General features: G+C 41.4%; 3 protein-coding genes across 4 annotated transcripts in view; 1 reads left to right on the forward strand and 2 right to left on the reverse strand.

The window, feature by feature from the left end:
- lhfpl3 (LHFPL tetraspan subfamily member 3) overlaps positions 1 to 4,976 on the reverse strand; it is a 244,381-nt gene extending 239,405 nt beyond the window's left edge. For both annotated transcript variants that reach the window (XM_084039028.1, XM_084039027.1), the window contains exon 1: positions 4,486 to 4,976. In XM_084039028.1, the coding sequence (XP_083895154.1) occupies positions 4,486 to 4,921 (436 nt within the window). In that variant the 5' untranslated portion in view covers positions 4,922 to 4,976. The remainder of the gene's footprint in view (positions 1 to 4,485) is intronic.
- Positions 4,977 to 6,170: 1,194 nt separating this feature from the next.
- orc5 (origin recognition complex, subunit 5) lies at positions 6,171 to 12,995 on the forward strand. The gene is made up of 14 exons (XM_084038769.1): positions 6,171 to 6,559; positions 6,848 to 6,940; positions 7,793 to 7,978; positions 8,310 to 8,384; positions 9,303 to 9,414; positions 9,757 to 9,887; positions 9,993 to 10,041; positions 10,660 to 10,750; positions 10,898 to 10,953; positions 11,206 to 11,318; positions 11,462 to 11,509; positions 11,597 to 11,707; positions 12,521 to 12,633; positions 12,731 to 12,995. The coding sequence occupies exons 1-14, from the start codon at positions 6,446 to 6,448 to the stop codon at positions 12,774 to 12,776; spliced, it is 1,338 nt and encodes a 445-aa protein (XP_083894895.1). The 5' UTR covers positions 6,171 to 6,445; the 3' UTR covers positions 12,777 to 12,995.
- Positions 12,996 to 13,944: 949 nt separating this feature from the next.
- On the reverse strand, positions 13,945 to 15,996 carry guca1aa (guanylate cyclase activator 1Aa). Its single transcript, XM_084039215.1, has 4 exons — positions 15,778 to 15,996; positions 15,024 to 15,173; positions 14,845 to 14,938; positions 13,945 to 14,620 (listed from the first exon to the last, which is right to left on the reverse strand). Exons 1-4 carry the CDS (start codon positions 15,973 to 15,975, stop codon positions 14,493 to 14,495), a joined length of 570 nt encoding a protein of 189 aa, XP_083895341.1. The 5' UTR covers positions 15,976 to 15,996; the 3' UTR covers positions 13,945 to 14,492.
- Between the last annotated feature and the right edge of the window lie 326 nt (positions 15,997 to 16,322).

Raw genomic sequence — 16,322 nt, forward strand, 5'->3', positions numbered from 1 at the left:
GAAAAAAAAAACAAAAACATAAGTGGTAAATTTGCATGATATAGGCTCATGTGATTATCATAAATTGACCTTGAATGTGTTCTTTCAGCCTCTAAATTCGGGTCCAACCAACAAATAAATGATTAATAAATAAAAAGAGCAGAGAGGAAGGAAGGAATATTGAATATAATGTGAATTTCTAACTTCAGAGAGAGGAGATTAAACAGGACTTCTTATTGGATATATGGAAAGAAATAACACCAGCTGTATTTCAACATGAAGACATCCCCTGGATCAGTTTTCATTATCTGTCCTTCTCCTCTGCAGACGCGGTGTGATAATGTCTCCGACTATCTCTCTCTCTCCTTCAACAACACACAATATGTGGCGCCGATAAGCACAACGTCCCGGTTCCTCTTGACATCTTTCTGAAGAGGTGTAAGATTGAATACCACACGACGCACCAAGCATTCATATAATATAATCATATCAGTCAGTCAGACGCTTTTTTATCCGTGTTATCTCACATCAGACATCTCTGTCACTTTCACAGCGCAACAACAACACACACCTGAACATGCGGCCGTGCCGCTGTAGAGCACTTCTATCTGATGTTCTGTCAGTCAGCGTTTGGATCCATAAACCTCCGGCGACCAAATGGACTCTCTGGTTTTGGCTGCGAGACATGAGACCACTTAGAGCACCGCGAGGAACCCCACAGGAAGCCGCCGGTCGGACGACCAGGAATTAAACCCACAGAAAACAAGCCGCGGTGATGTGTGTGTTTGTGAGATCCAGACGGCCGTCACAGCTCCGGAGGTCATCCAGGTTAGTGAGCACCAACATGCATCCTGCTTTCATTATCACTGGTACTTTCTATGAAGCTGTTATAAAAGGCTTTATAAGATGTAACTAATAGATTTAACAGGATGAAGATCCCTCAGTTGGAGGACAAATCTTATAGGTGCTCAACTTCATATCTATGTGGCTGCAAAGGCCATAACATGTGATTCACAACATTTCCATGCTATGTTAGGCTGTTTAAGTGTGTAGATGATACCAAATTCAAAGCAGTGAACAAAACATTTTTCCTTTCTGGCTGCCAGCCAACATTTTGGAGTTGCTAAAACAAAGGAAGACGTCCATAAGAGCCATAGTGGCCACCTACGAATGGTCAGGAAATTCAGCAGGTGGAGAACAGTGTTCATGCAGAAAAGTAAAGAGAAAAACACACAAGTTGTCTGTCTTTTCGGGCCGGATGCCAGTAATGAACGCCTGCCAACTTCTGTGCAAAAGTTATGCAAAAGATTTGTGTAAAACTGTAAAACAAACCAGACTGCGTTACTTCCCATCCCCAACATCTGCGAAGAAACGGCTACATCATTACAGCGATCGTCATTATTCTTAGCTATGTTTCTAAAAAATCTCTTTATCTAGCAGACGGCAGAGCTCATCAAATATTCAGGACATCCCGTCAGCGGAGAAAAGGGCTGCCTCTGAGCCGTGTGTGCTGCCTTTGATAGCCGATCACAGCAGCCTCATGCCACCTGAAATCACATCTGACAGGGAGGACTTTTTTTTACAATCACGTCGGGATTTCAGGCCGCTTACAGAGAGACGGCACCTAGATATTGGCTATTTAAGTTGCCTAGAAAAACCTTTAAATGGTAGATCACAGTAACCTCCTGGATCAGAATGATAGACGAGCTGAGACGGGCAGAGTGATACTGATAGGGAGAAAGCACTGTGGCAATGGGGGTGAAAGATGATTTTTTTTTTTTTTTTTTTTTTTTAAAAGTCCAGAAGAAGTAGCAGCAAAAGTACATAAAGTATCAAAAGTAGAAGTCTTTTGCGAGAAAAATGACCCCTGTGGCTGATATATAATTATGACATAATTAGAGTAATACTGATATTAAGCTTAATGTGTTTGTGTTTTGGACTGTTGGTATACAATGAAGCAATTTGAATATGTCATCTTGGACTTTGATGATGAGTATTTTTATTTTTATATGGCATTTAATGGACCATTTAATGAATTAACATGTTTTTATGTTAAATGTAACCTAACTACAGCAGCCGGATTAGACATATTCCAGTAAATATAAAATGTTTGGCTCTGAAACGTAGCATTTGATGAACTTCTGATTTATTCCTTCACCTGAAAGTGTTGCAAACTGCCACATTTAGTCCCCTGACATGGTGGAAGAAAACCGAAGCCAACTTATAACTCAGAGGAATAAGAAGCAGCTTTGATGTGTGACAAAAAAACCCTGCAAAGACTCAAACTGCCAGGATGTGACACTCATTAGCACTCTGAAATAGCCTCACAGCTGGCCAACGGCTCTACTAACCTCTATATCTAATCACTGGCTTGTGCAGCGAGGAATTAGATTACTGTGATCTATGTTTTATTGCTAAAACTGGTGATCAGTGGACTTTTCGGTCACCCTGAATCCGAACGCATATTTTGTGCATGTTTCTATAAGCAAAAACATGGAGCGCACTCTATGAATGTGATTATTATCGGTTGTGACATTTAATTCCCATTTGAGGATGAGCTGCGTTTTACAAGCAGGCATCCATGAAGATGCGCAGTGTGATGCTGGGAGATTATTCATGCACACAAATTAGATTCATATGAGAATCGTTAACCTTGACTTCGGCTTAAAAAGTCATTATTTGTTGTGTGTTTTTCTGTAGGGTGTAACTGGGTAACGTGGCCTGAATCCACTCATTTTTCTCTCGGAAACAACATCAAATCTCCTAATTGCAGCTCCTTCTTTTACACACTTGTTCTGTTGTGTCTATTAACAATGTTCTTTTTCCACAGAATGTTAAAAAGTCCATCATCTTACCAGTTAATGTTGAGTCAAGGTCATTTGAATGACAGGCCGACTAATAACATCTGTTTCCTTCACTTATAGAAATGATCTTCCCTGAGTTTTCGGTAATTTAAATGGCAAAAATGGCAAACGACAAATTGTTAATTTCTTACGTCACTTTTGAGTTATTGCTGTGCAGCTCAGTGAGACGCAGACAGATTACATTCAACAAGAATGATGATACACTGTGAGATTGAAGCAGGAGCAAGTTATGTGAATATTCAATAGCACCATTGGAAAAATGAAAACGTTCAAAAAGTCAGATTCAAAGTGTTTTCCACATGTTTCTTACATAACGGAGGACTGTAGAGTATTATTGTCGTTATGGGTGCAGTAATGTAGCGTTTGCATACGGTGTGTGTGTGCAGTATAACTGAGTTTGTGTATATATGTGCACTCTAGTATATTAAATGTTCTTATTGTGATTTTAACAAGAGCACTTGGCAGACAAGCCTGGAGCTGAAAGAGATCCAAACAAACAGACAAATGCGAGAGAGAGAGAGAGAGAGAGAGAGAGAGAGAGAGAGAGAGAGAGAGAGAGAGAGAGAGAGATCTGGTTCTGCTGCTCTATATCTGATCTATCAAAAATTAAGATTTAGGGGTAAAAATCTTAATGATGACATTTACTGTAATTTTCCCTCGTGCACTGAAATAGTTGGCCGAGCTGGAAGGAAATCAAGATCTTCTCCGTCTGCTTCAGGGAGGAGGACGCTGGACATTTACTAAAAATATATTTAAGTCCCACACGACATGCTGTTCCTTTGATTTTCTTTTCTAATTTCTAATTTCCTTGTATATGTGTTTTTTCTTTCAAGTGTACAGTGGGTTTGGAGATGAGAGACCCTTTCTGTTCTCATCAAAAGAAAAAAGAATAATTTGAATATTTCCAATGTATGCTCCAAATTGAAAGACAATGTAACCCCAACAAACAAACTGATGACCTACCTGTTCATAGTTGATCAAGCTTGAAAATTTGGCATTAAAAAACGTACATAACATACGCACACGTTTGTATTTTTGTTCTTATTGATGATCACCTCGGAAATAACACATATAAATCATGTATATAACCTCAAAATCCACTTTCTGACCTGCCGGTATCAGTAAAGCATCCCCCAACAAAAAATGCTTGTCTTGTTTAATTATTTAACTCTTTGAATCGGAGGTTTTGTTCCTCCCCAAGGCTGCACTCCTCTTCAGACAGCTGCATAATGTTTTCTCAGAGTAGTAACTACAGAGATGCTCTACAATGGACAGAATCTACTATGAATCTACTGAAAACCGAGGAAAAAAGGAGCTTCACCGTTTAAATTAAAGCATGCATTTTGACCCTAATTTCCCCCATACAATCTAATTATGGTAAACATTTCCACTCAATTAAACTACACTCATATGAGCTCTTAGGGGCCTGGGGGAAAAGCAGGAGAACATCTGGATTTCAAGTTGCATATAGTGCTTGTTGAGCTGTTTTATACCAGACTTTATGAGGTGGAGATCATTCATTTAGGACCGTTTCTAGTGAATTATAGGATTTGTTGCACCCGGTGTAATATAATCGGAGTTCCCCGTGCACTCTGACACACGGAAGTGTTTTATGAACTCCAGGCGGAGCGGAGTCTCCTACCTGCAGCCAGCTGCATCCAGCCGCAGATCTTATACACGGTGCCGGTGCTGCAGAAGAAGAAGAGCGCGAAGCAGCCGATGCAGGTGAGGACCAGCACCATGGACATGCCGATGAAGAAGGAGGCGGCCTTGAACGCGCCGGAGGGGATGGTGCTGAACTCGGTGAAGCTGCCCTGGCAGGTCAAGTCCCGGGACAGCCCGTTCCCGATGCAGTAGTGGAACAGACCGAAGTAGCCCGCCTGCGGGGTATCCATGCCGTCCCCGATCCAGTACGGCTGGATGAAGCACACCACGTTGACGATGGCGAAGAGGATCGTGAAGATGGCCCACAGGACGCCGATGGCGCGGGAGTTGCGCACGTAGTTGGTCTGGTAGATTTTGGCAGCCTCGGAGGCGGGGAGCATGGTGGTGGTCGTGCTGGGGGCCCCGGGGATCATCCTCCGGTCTGTGTGATGGGAGGGGGGGTCTGCTCGGTCCTCGGGATCAACGAAACTGCCGTCGGCAAACTAACATCTGCCGCATCTGACACATAAAAAAAACCCCACACAGTGTCCTGCAGAACTTGTCGCTGTTTTTCGTGTTTTTAATTCAGTCACAGCTGTCTCCACAGCATCACTGCGCTCTCGTCTCCATGGTATCCGCGGCGAGCTCGGGTTTTGTTTTCCTCGGATTTTCATTCATCACTCTCGCACAATCGAAACGTGCGCTCCGGGAAGGAAAAAACACCCCACCGGCTTTACGAATCTCCCCTCCCTTATGAAGCGACGTGGATTTTACATTTCACAAAAAAAATGTCGCGTCCAAACCCAGATGCTGTTATTCCGACAAAACAGGTTCAGCTCTGGGATTCACTGCCGTGTGTGTGTGTGTGTGTGAGATCTCGCTGAAATTGTGCGTGTGTGTGCTCGACGCCGACAGACCGACGACCGCAGCTGAGATCCTATTGAATCAGAGTAGGAGGCGAGCCTTTAGATATCACAGGGCCAACCCACATTGCTTAATCCCACTCTGACGCATTAATCCCGGAACACGCGCGAAATCTTAAACAGGCACCGTGGTAATTCAAAAAACAGTGTAGCTAACAGTCTTAAATCTATCCACTACAGCTGCATCACACTTATACGTTTATTGTAAGAGCGAAGTATGGAAACAACAACATCAATAATAATACAACACGATGTTTGTAGTGCTAATTAAATTACCCTGATGGTGTTTCCAATGAGAACATTATATTAAACTACAATATTTCCAGATTTTGCCTATACATTTGTGCTGCCCCCCTGCAAAAATCAGTTATAGGCTAAACCATTTTCTCATATGAAACCTGTATTATACTATCCAGTCTTCTGCAGCCATATAGGCTAAACGCAATGTATAATGTTTTAGAATTGAGCATATCTTGTGGTTTGTTCTGGAGCTTCCGTATCACAATATCTTTCTCAACAGATGTAGTTGTCCTATTGTCATGGAATAATAACATAAGTACATCTTACCAGGTTTAAAATGATAATTCAGCCCTATGCATATTCAAAAAAGTACATAAAAGCGTCTGACATTCCTTTATTTCACAGCTACGCGTTTTTAAGAGCCAAAAACACAATTTCCCATGATTCAATGTGGGATTTTTATGATTGGCTGGTAGCCCTTGCGCGTCATTTGACGTAATCTGAAGGCGCGCGCGAAAACTCCTGCGAGTGTAATCGACTGTTTATCCGTGTCTTTACTTTTAACTCAGCTTTTCACCGCATTTTCAGTTGGTTTTAAATGTAATATTCACGTATAAGTATTTCCAAAAGCGCGCGGTCGTCTTCACATGGATTCATTTCCCGTTATATTCGTTGTTTTTGCGGTTTATTGTGAATACCGTCACCGCTGTAGCTGAACGTTAGACGGCGTAGGAAGCTAAACGTTGGTTGTTTGTAGCCGGTTGTCACTGACCTCATCGCGGGGTAGCATACGGGATGTCAGCGCCGTTACGACATCCAGGATATGAGGACGAGGTGCTGCAGAGCGTCTCCGAGCAGCTGCCCTGCAGAGAGGTCCAGACGGGTCTGCTGCTGTCGCTCATGGGCCAGGTATGGAGGCTCGGGTCTAGTCCTGTCAGCGCCGGAAGAGTGCGGAGGATAGCTTCCCTTAGCATGCTAATCTGAGATAGCTGACACATGTCACACGTATTGTCTATTTGGGTGTCCAGAAAGTTTTTAAAAGTGCTCTCTTTTATTGCACTATTCATAATAATAAACTATCTTTGCATAGCGCTGATACATGCACACACTGCAGTTCAACGTCACTTTGATCATATTGTTTTTATGTATTTATGATTATTGTGACGACGACAAATGTACTGAATTTTGTTCCTGCAGCCACACCAGTACAGCTACCCCTCAATCTTCATCTATGGCCATCGGGCCTCAGGGAAGAGTCATGTGATGCATGTTCTGCTGAAAGAACTTGAGGTGAGAGAGAGATGAAATGATGAAATAGTGCTCGGAAATATTACATTTAATTGAAAGTGGCAACTATTTAAGTTCCCTTTAAAAAAAAAAAAAAACCTGTATCCTTTCTCATTGAACACAAAGCGTTGTAGTCATACTTTGAATGTGTGTGTAGGCTTGAGTTTCCCTTCTTGATTTTGAATGTATGGAAGTGTATTTTAATACACATAATAATGCATTGTCTCTTCATGTTTTAACAAACATTTGTCCTCATCAGTCTTCATGTATCATCAATTTTCATGTATTATTTGTAATTCCTTGTGATTCAAAGCCATTTTTTAATAATGTGGACTTCAAAGTAACCAACTGATTACAATTATGGATTAATCTGGTGCTTATTCGCTTGATTAATTACTGAGTCTTAGAAATATAAAAGAAATTTGTAGCCTCTAACAATTTTCCATCTCCTGAAGTAATGCCTTCAGGGGCTGCTTGTTTTGATCGACCAACAGTCCAAAAGATAATAAGATAATTTCCCTCTACTTATGAATCCTTTCATTTGAGAAGCTGGAACCAGCAAATATTTTGGCAATTTTGAATAATGTCTGAAACAAATGACCGATTATCAACAAAGTAAATTTGTTTTTCAATTAAGTGAGTAATCGTTCTTAATCCTTCATTCGTAATCAGCTCTTTTTTTTAAACACCAACAGCTGAGAAAGAGCTGTAACCATTTGAATCCTTTATTTGTTTAATTGAGGACAGATTATAATTTGTTCAGCGTGCCATAAAGGTGTGAGGTGTGTATTTAACTCATCAGATATCAAACTGATTGTCTTTCATCCTTCCTCCTCCTCCTCCTCCTCTCTGCAGCTGCCTCACGCCACAGTCAGCTGTGTCGAATGCGTTTCTGTTGCGTTGCTGTTTGAACAAGTACTGCTGTCCTTCTTTGGCTGCGATGCTGCCTCGCTGCTCCCCCGCAGTCCCTCCCTGTCTGACTTTGTACGCGTCTACAGACAGCAGTGCTCCCAGTCTCCTGCCAAGCAGACGCGATACATTGTGAGTGCCGTGCACTTTATGCCCAGCCAGGAAATCACTCCTCACTCGACACACCACGACACTGCAATCTGTGGCGTGTCAAATAATTATTCTCTGGACGTGTCACAGAAGTGTTTGTATGATAATAGGATTAGCAGTAATAACTTATGCAAATAGATCCAGATGTTTTGGCCTGGGGAGAATAACTGCAGGAGGTTTGATTTAGTATTTGGGTTCATCATTTTATTATATTTGTAAGTGAAATCACAGCATATAAAACAGACTTTCAAAATGTGTAGTTTTGAATGTGGATGTTCCAAAATAAGCACCAACGTACACGTATAATTTTCAGGTGATGGAAAAAGCCGAGCTTCTGAGAGACGCCGATGCCAATCTCCTCCCTGCTCTCCTGCGTCTTCAGGAGTTGGTGAGAAAAATGCAGCAGCCTCTTTGTGTTATCTATCCAACGAGCCACTTTGTTGTTGTTGCACTGTGTGGATGATAAAGTGGAACTGGAGAAGCTTATTTTGTAGTGAATGACCTTGAATTGACTTGCAGAGCTCCTTTTATAATGCTTTTTGGAAGAAAGGATGGCAAAAAACAACTCAGCATTTTAATCAGAGACGTCAAGATGACAAAGACTTATGTGATTATTTGTGTTTTAGTCGTGTAAAAGCTGTTCTCTGGTGGTTTAGAGTAATTATATCAAACATGTCGAGGACAATCGTGATGAAGGCTTGTTGTTTTTCTAATGTGAATAATAATAATTATTATTATTATTATTAATATAATTATTATTATGTAAAAATGTCACTTATGTGCACAGATCATGCTGATATTTCCCCAAATTGGTGTAGCCTGCCAAACTCCAGAACCTTTTCTCAGGGTATCTCTATTTGAGGCATTTGACAATATCGAGTACCAATCTGATACCGGTGCTCTCTTTTTAAAAATTACAAGAAACATGAGGCCTTAAAAACAAGAAACACGACTACAGGCGGGCTGAATGAAATGACAGAAACTCTTAATTTTATAATGACGTTGACAAAGAAATTGTTCCCCAAAGTCCCAAGAGCACAGTGTGTTCATGTTAAATTTCTTGTTCAGAAAAATAAGTAATTTGACATTTATATAAACGAGAGAAAAATGCAAAGTACAAATTTTCCCTCACATTCGAGGGTACATGTGGCATTTTCCGCTCATAAATATGCACTGATGAAATACACAGAACACCAGATATAAATGTATAAAACCCCTAAACTGAATTGGAAACGATGTTTGCAGCCAAACTCTCACTGAATCCACTTGTACAAAACTGTTTTATGACTTTTTTTCTGCTTTTCAGGTTGAGGACAACGTTACCGTCATCCTGCTCAGTGAAATCGTCTGGGATAAGTTCAGACCGAACACCGGCTGCTTCGAGCCTCTTCTGCTCCACTTCCCCGACTACAGTAAAGGTATAATCACACAAACACGCACGCGCTACATCAGCCAGTGTCATGAATACACTCTCCCCACACTGCATAATGATGATGCACACTTGGCGGATGCAGCGTGAGATGTGAGATTTGTACCTGCGATTTTGTCCTAACGCTCATAGCGGCGTCTCTGGAGGAATATTGCCTTATAAAAAAACACCACTGTATGAATTCAGCACTTTAGAAGGAGTGAATCATTGTACTTGATGTGTGAGTCTTTTTATGATGTTACATAATATGTTTTTGTGTGAGTATAGGGACCGTGGTTTTCTGTACGTGTGTCTCGGTTCTCACTGATATTGTATTGGTTTGTATTTGAAGGTGAGCTGCTGCAGATTTTGTCCCAGGACAGACATCCTTCATATTCCGCTGAGTTTTACTCGTCCTACATCAACATCCTGCTGGGAGTCTTTTACTCAGTCTGTCGGGACCTCAGAGAGCTTCGCCACCTGGTCAGACACACAAACAACGATAAGCCAGGGATGATTTTTTTCATTGTTTTGATTTTCTTTCAGTCCCGCGTCATTGATTTTTCTCTTTTCTCTTTTTTCAACTAGGCTGCCCTCAACTTCTCAAAGTTCTGTGAGCCATTAGCAGAAGGAAAAGGTGATAAAGAGGTGTATTCATTCATCTGACAGCTGATCAATACTTGGAGATACCTAATTTTACCCTTTTATTCGTGTTCATTTCAAGAGTGATATTTCTGTCATGTTGAAATGGCCTTAGGCTGTTTGGACTTTTCAATATTTATTTATTTAAGGCTGCATTCATTGATTTTTTTTTTGTTGGGGTCAATTGGGAGGAAGCAGCACAAGCTGTAAAGACCATATTGTATATTACCACTCTATTAAGTTGTTGGAATTTGGCACATTTGCCTATTTGTACTACTTGTATTTTTGTTTTGTTCTCCTCTTTGTGAGATTTGGCTGGTAGGACAAAAATATACAGATCTTTAGCCTCTTTGGCTAATTGTTGACTGGGTGGGCAGATATTGCACAGTCGATTGATCGAAGCTTTTTGTTGTTGTCGCTAAAAACAACTGCCGACTTTTTCATAGACTGTAAAACCCAAACAATGAGCCTAAAGAGGTGAAAATCTTCATAAGTGCTTCATTGTTTTCCCTTGCCTTCATGATTGCATCCCATCTCTTTTAAGAGCAAACCTGAACTCATCTAGTGCTATAACTGGCTTTTTCAACAATGCTGCTCTGGTTAATGTCTTCAGTGAAAGAGACTGACACACACAAGTTGTGGAGAAACATCGAGCCTCATCTGAAAAAAGCCATGCAGACGGTTTACCTGCGAGAAGTGTCCAGGTCTGTGTGCTTTTCTACGAACCGCGTCACTGTTCATCTAACGAATCATTCTATTAATTCTGCTTGTTTGCCGCCTTCTGGTGAGCAACCTGATGAAGCATTATCGCTGACACGGTGGTTTATTTTCATGATTACGTCTCTGTTCAGTCTTCAGTGGGAGCAGATGCAGCAAATGGAGGAGAAGGAGAATGGAGCCTTGAGAGGTACCAACACACACTGATGCTGTTGCACACAATGACGTAATGCGATCGCAGCGCAGATGTTCAAGTAGAAAACTACTGATAGGATGCAGTGTAAAAAAAAAAAGTGATTTTATTTCATTATTTTATTAAACAGCATATCAATGTATTGCACCAAAAATAAAAAAAAACCCTGTAAACATCTGATGTACTGTATGAAGATATATTTACTATTACATATTATTAGTACTGACTCATGCATTTATTTCCCCTAAGGTTTATCTGCTCACACTCACGTTGAACTGCCTTATTACTCCAAGTTCCTGTTGATCGCTGCCTACCTGGCGTCCTATAACCCTGCACGCACGGATAAACGCTTCTTTCTTAAGGTACAGGAATGTTATCTCAGAAGATTTCACACCATAGTTCTTTCTTATCACAATCCACAGTGTGAGGATAGAGAGTGTTGGATGTTGTCCAGATTGTAAAGCCCTTTGAAGCAAATTGATGTCCCTCTGTTTCCTCCCAACAGCACCATGGTAAAATAAGAAAAACAAACTTCTTGAAGAAAAATGAAAAGGTGATCTTCTTTACATAATATCTCACCGTTTTAATCACAAAATTCCAGATGTTAATATGATAATCAATATTCTTCTGTATTCTCTAGACCAGTAACCATCTTCTGGGGCCAAAGCCGTTCCCTCTGGACCGCCTGCTCGCCATTTTCTACAGTGTGGTGGACAGCAGAGTCGCCCCCACGGCCAGCATCTTCTCCCAGGTCGGTCTGCTGCTGCACTCGCATTTTATCACTTTTATTTATGCGTGTAATTAACTGTATTACATCTTGAAAATGTTATATATTTGTTGGTCCTATGGATGGAAATGTCCGACAACCTGTTGGTCCCGACTGAATAATCTCAACATTTAGCTTTAGCAAATCACTTGTTGGAAAAGCCTGGATTCAAACATTTAACATTTGTGTTTTGACTTGTAGGCAGAACACTGAAATCATCCATCCATTACGATCGTAGTTTAATTAACCTCCTTAACGGTCTGTATACATGATTCTCATTAAACTGAGCTCTGGAGTGGTTTCATTTTGCCCTCCATTTAGTCCTGCAGTGCTCGTAATCTTTCTCCATGATTGTGAGTCCTGAAGTTAGTTGTAGGAAGTCTCACGGGTCTCCGAGCAGAATATAGAAAATTATTTAATTTCACGCTTTCCCCCCCCATTTGACAGATAAGCGAACGAAAGAGAACGAACGCTATAATATAATAATTATCAGAGGATTTAAAAGGATATTTCTTTTTTTCCCAATTTCAAGGTGCAGTTGGCACATTATTTCATGTTAAATCAAGCCTAATGAGCACAGTGTCTCAGATGAGTTTTCTACCCATACGGCCACAAGTTTTTGGACCCTATGGAGCCAAATGCCGATCTATTTACGGCCCTTAGCATGAAATGGTTTTAACTTAGGCGCGACCCATATCTCTATCATTTAGTGCCTCTGCATCAAAGTGGGGGAAAAGAAGTGTGTTGAAAGGAGTGGAACAGAGAGTTATTTCATGTTTCCCATTGTTCTCCATTTAGATCTCCTCCCTGGTGACCTTACAGCTGTTGACCCAGGTCAGTCACGACGACCAGCTCGATGCCCCCAAGTACAAATGTGCCGTTTCCATGGACTTCATCTGTGCCATCTCCAGGTGTGTGTTCACGTCTTCTAATAAACATAATCTAAATAAATTAACCTTTTACAAGTTTTTCTCACATAGATTGTGCTTTGTGTGATTTGTCTTCCAGGACAGTTAATTTTGAGATTGTCAAGTACCTTTATGACTTCCTGTGAGCCTGTTGAGAATAAAGGGACAACAAGCAGGTAAAGCAACACAAACGGGGGATTTATACATTTAAAGAAAAGCAAAATGAGGAGATCAGACTGGTCATGGGAATCCAATTATGTCACTGCCCCCTTGTGGTTGATGAATGAGCTTGTTTTTCTTGTCTCTTGTGACTTCATGTTATTGCATTTGTATAAAATAAATGCCATATTGGCAATTTTGCTATATATTGTTTTAGTTTTGTTAAAAGTCTATATTCACGTTCATACCTATGTACATAACATAATGTAGTTCATCCTGCTTAATGCGGGGAGAAAAACAGATGGCTGCAGGTTTAGCATCTCTGCCTGACGTAGAGCGACCGTGGCACCGTGCAGGTGAATCATCGTCCTTGCTCAAAGGGAGGATTTAGTTTCTGTGATGCGTCTCCTTTGTTTAACCTGCTGCATGAGGCTGCATGGTGAAGTCCTGACATACTGATACAGTAATGGAGGCAATCGACAAGCTTTATAACGTTAATTAGACCAGTCTCCCAGTCTTTTGGGCATGTGAACCCTCAAAGCAAATTAACTCTCGTCCCCTTGTAATACCAGGGATGATTTGTTGTCTTAAAATACTTTAAAGGGCCTTAAAATATCCAGTAATTCACAACACAAAAAGAAAAATTAGCTAAAATATTGAAAAATATTAAGAATTATGTGTTTCATAAATGTTTTCTTAATGCTTTCCTAAGATTAAGAAGTGTTCATTTATAAATGTATTGGTGAACTCCTCCTGTGGGCATTAAGTGTAGGCTGAACAGATATTAAATGGCAATACAGTTGTAATGATAGAAAATACTTCTTTGTAAGAGAAGCTGAACTGTTTGATCAATACTGTACATGAATAAACTTTGACAAATATCCTTATGGCTGCATACAAATATGTTACAAGTGATATAAACCATTTATTATATATTCAGAATTCCCGACTGTCCAATGAAGTAAAATTTCTGTTTGAAAACATCGGTGCTTCAGCTTTGTCTGCTGTCTTTATGGCAACCAAGACACTGGACTGAAGGCTGCAACACACTTTAGATCTGGTAGCCAAGAAACATCACAAAGGTGATAAATATGTGTAATTATGATGAACAGGCAGCAAATCATTCAGCCAATGACACAAAACCACAAGCTTTCTGCTTCAACTTTATTTTAAATGTTAAAAAAGGTTAAAAATATGTTTTTTTAATTAAAAAAAGGTAAACAGTTGAGATTCTGTAAATTTCTAAATCCCTCTTCTTTTTGCAGTCGTAGTAAACCCAAAAGAGATTAAAGTGTTTTGATGCAAAGGGATTAAAAAGTGGTGGAAAGCATTGAGTGCGTATAATAGCCACTCTGCTCCACTATCTCCCTCTTGTATCCCTCTGGGGTATCAGTGGGAACGTGGACCGTCTGAGAGATCATCCCTCCTGCCAAGGTGGCCTTGGGAGAGCTCAGCCTCCATAAACGAGGACAATGACGAGTTCGCAAAGGCTTACTGTGTCGTCCAAATTGCACTTAAAAGTGCACGCCTGTCACTCTTTTAGACAATAAGACATTTCAGTGTTGGCAGAACACTGGAATTATATGATTGGATCTTATTAGAGATCTCAGTCTGTAAATGACCCTTTATTTTCAATCAGAGGTCATACTGTCCTGAGGCTCTTCAGTCATGAATGCGGATAAGGGGGTCTGACTGGGCGTGGCCTAAACGCTGTGCCTCCTGTTGTGGATCATCGTCATAATGTGTGTGAGGTCCAGACTCTTCATCATCACCTCCATGAAGTCTTCATCAGTACGAGCACCGGCCACGAACTCCTCCAAGGAGAGCTCACCTATTGGAGGGGAATGGTGTACTTTAAGTCATTCTTCTTCTTTTTTTTAAGATATTTAGTCATTATTTTGAGAAAGTTTCTCATTATTATGAGAAAGTTTCTCATTGTTTTCTGACTGTCAGAAATGGGCATATATATTGATGCTTGACAGCACTGGAGCTGATACATATTTAAACCATCGATTTCTTAATCGATCCGACCTTAAAGTGCCACAACACACTCACCGTCTCCGTTTATATCAATCTTGTCAAACACGCGGTTCGTGAAATCCTCAGCAGAAGTTTCCTGACTTTCATTCCCGTTGATTGCACGGATGGCCTGCATAAAACATAAAAGAAATCAACATGGCACGTCGAGGCCAGGGCTTAAAACGCGGTGTTTGCGAGCGTGTGACGTGCTGCACCTTGATGATGTTGAGGAGCTCGTGCCGGTCAATGCAGCCGTTGCCATCCACGTCGTAAAGCTTGAAATACCAGCGCAGCTTGTGCTCCATCTTCCCTCTCATCACCAGACTGAGCGCGGCCACGTACTCGATGAAGTCTATGTAGCCGTCCTGCAAAAGAAAAGACGCACGGGGATGAGGCTCGTGCACGCTTCCCTTGAGAGTGTCTGATAAGCGTCAAAAACCAAGAAATGCTTGTGCACGGCCGTGGGTTTATTATTGTATTATTGTTTTCAGCTGCTCAAAGGGATAAATCAGTCCTCTCATCTCAACTCTAAAAGATGTCTGTGTGAAATAAAGCGCGCCAGGACGGAGGATTATCTCCAGGGACAACAATCTTGGCATCAAAAGCATTTGTCTCAAAGATAATCTCTCAGTTTAAATCACGCCGAAAGATTATACAAATGTCTTTTGTGAGCTGGAGCTAAACATAGCTTCTGAGACAGACACATCCCGCGATGACCCCGTCGCCCTGACCCGAAGGTTACACGCCTGTTTGCTGGGAGGGATCCCGAATGATGCTGACGCTTCTCAATTTGAGCTGCATTTTAAAAGTTCTAGGAACTTTTCTGCTTTCGCTCGAACAAACATACTTCAAAAGTCTGTTTTTATCCGTCTTAGAGCTGAAAAGATTAGTTGATTAATAGGTTTGTCCATCACGTTGATACCTTTTGATTATCCCCCAAAAAGTCCATTCTAGAATGCAGCGTCTCACCTTGTTCATGTCAAACGTGCGGAACATCTGCTCTATGTAGGCGTTGGCCTCCGGGTCCAACCCTCGCAGCCCGAAGAACTGCTTGAACTCGTGCAGGGTGAGCTGACCCGACGGGCACTCGGTCATGAACTTCTTGTACCAGAGGTGCATCTCCACTGCCTGCAGGTCGTCCACGGTGCTTCCTGTTGAGTTTCCCATCTCTGTACAGAGCTATCTGGATCTTCTTCTTTTTTTTTTGTTGACCTCTCAGCCCAATTTGGTCTACTGTGAAGCGGAGGTTATCCCTCTTCACAGTCACACAACAACGGGACTTAGGGTGAGAGTCGCGGCTGGAGGGGGCCTTATGTAGCCGTCTGCGTTTGCGGGTGAGGCGGTGCACTCCCCTCTGAGTCCTCCTTGGGTCTAATCACTGACTGTAATCCAGGCGAGCATGCAGATGATCAGCATAATCGCCTCATTAGAAGGGCAGCTTGACTCGTCCGTCTCCATCCACGTTTAGAAAAACGCTGACAACACACAACACGGCTTTCATCCGTCAGGTGCAG

The sequence above is a fragment of the Eutrigla gurnardus genome, assembly GCF_963514095.1.
Source record: "Eutrigla gurnardus genome assembly, chromosome: 21".
In the NCBI taxonomy this organism is placed as follows: Eukaryota; Metazoa; Chordata; class Actinopteri; order Perciformes; family Triglidae; genus Eutrigla; species Eutrigla gurnardus.

Bases quoted from the DNA above. Each gene is read 5' to 3' on its own strand.
- orc5 (XM_084038769.1), top strand. From the start codon at position 6,446: ATGTCAGCGCCGTTACGACATCCAGGATATGAGGACGAGGTGCTGCAG. The intron at 9,888-9,992 runs GTCAGACACACA...TTTTTCAACTAG, and splicing joins TCAGAGAGCTTCGCCACCTG to GCTGCCCTCAACTTCTCAAA. The intron at 10,954-11,205 runs GTACCAACACAC...ATTTCCCCTAAG, and splicing joins GGAGAATGGAGCCTTGAGAG to GTTTATCTGCTCACACTCAC.
- guca1aa (XM_084039215.1), bottom strand. From the start codon at position 15,975: ATGGGAAACTCAACAGGAAGCACCGTGGACGACCTGCAGGCAGTGGAG. The intron at 15,174-15,777 runs GTGAGACGCTGC...TTTCTTTTGCAG, and splicing joins GCACGTTTGACATGAACAAG to GACGGCTACATAGACTTCAT. The intron at 14,939-15,023 runs GTGCAGCACGTC...TGTTTTATGCAG, and splicing joins AGCTCCTCAACATCATCAAG to GCCATCCGTGCAATCAACGG.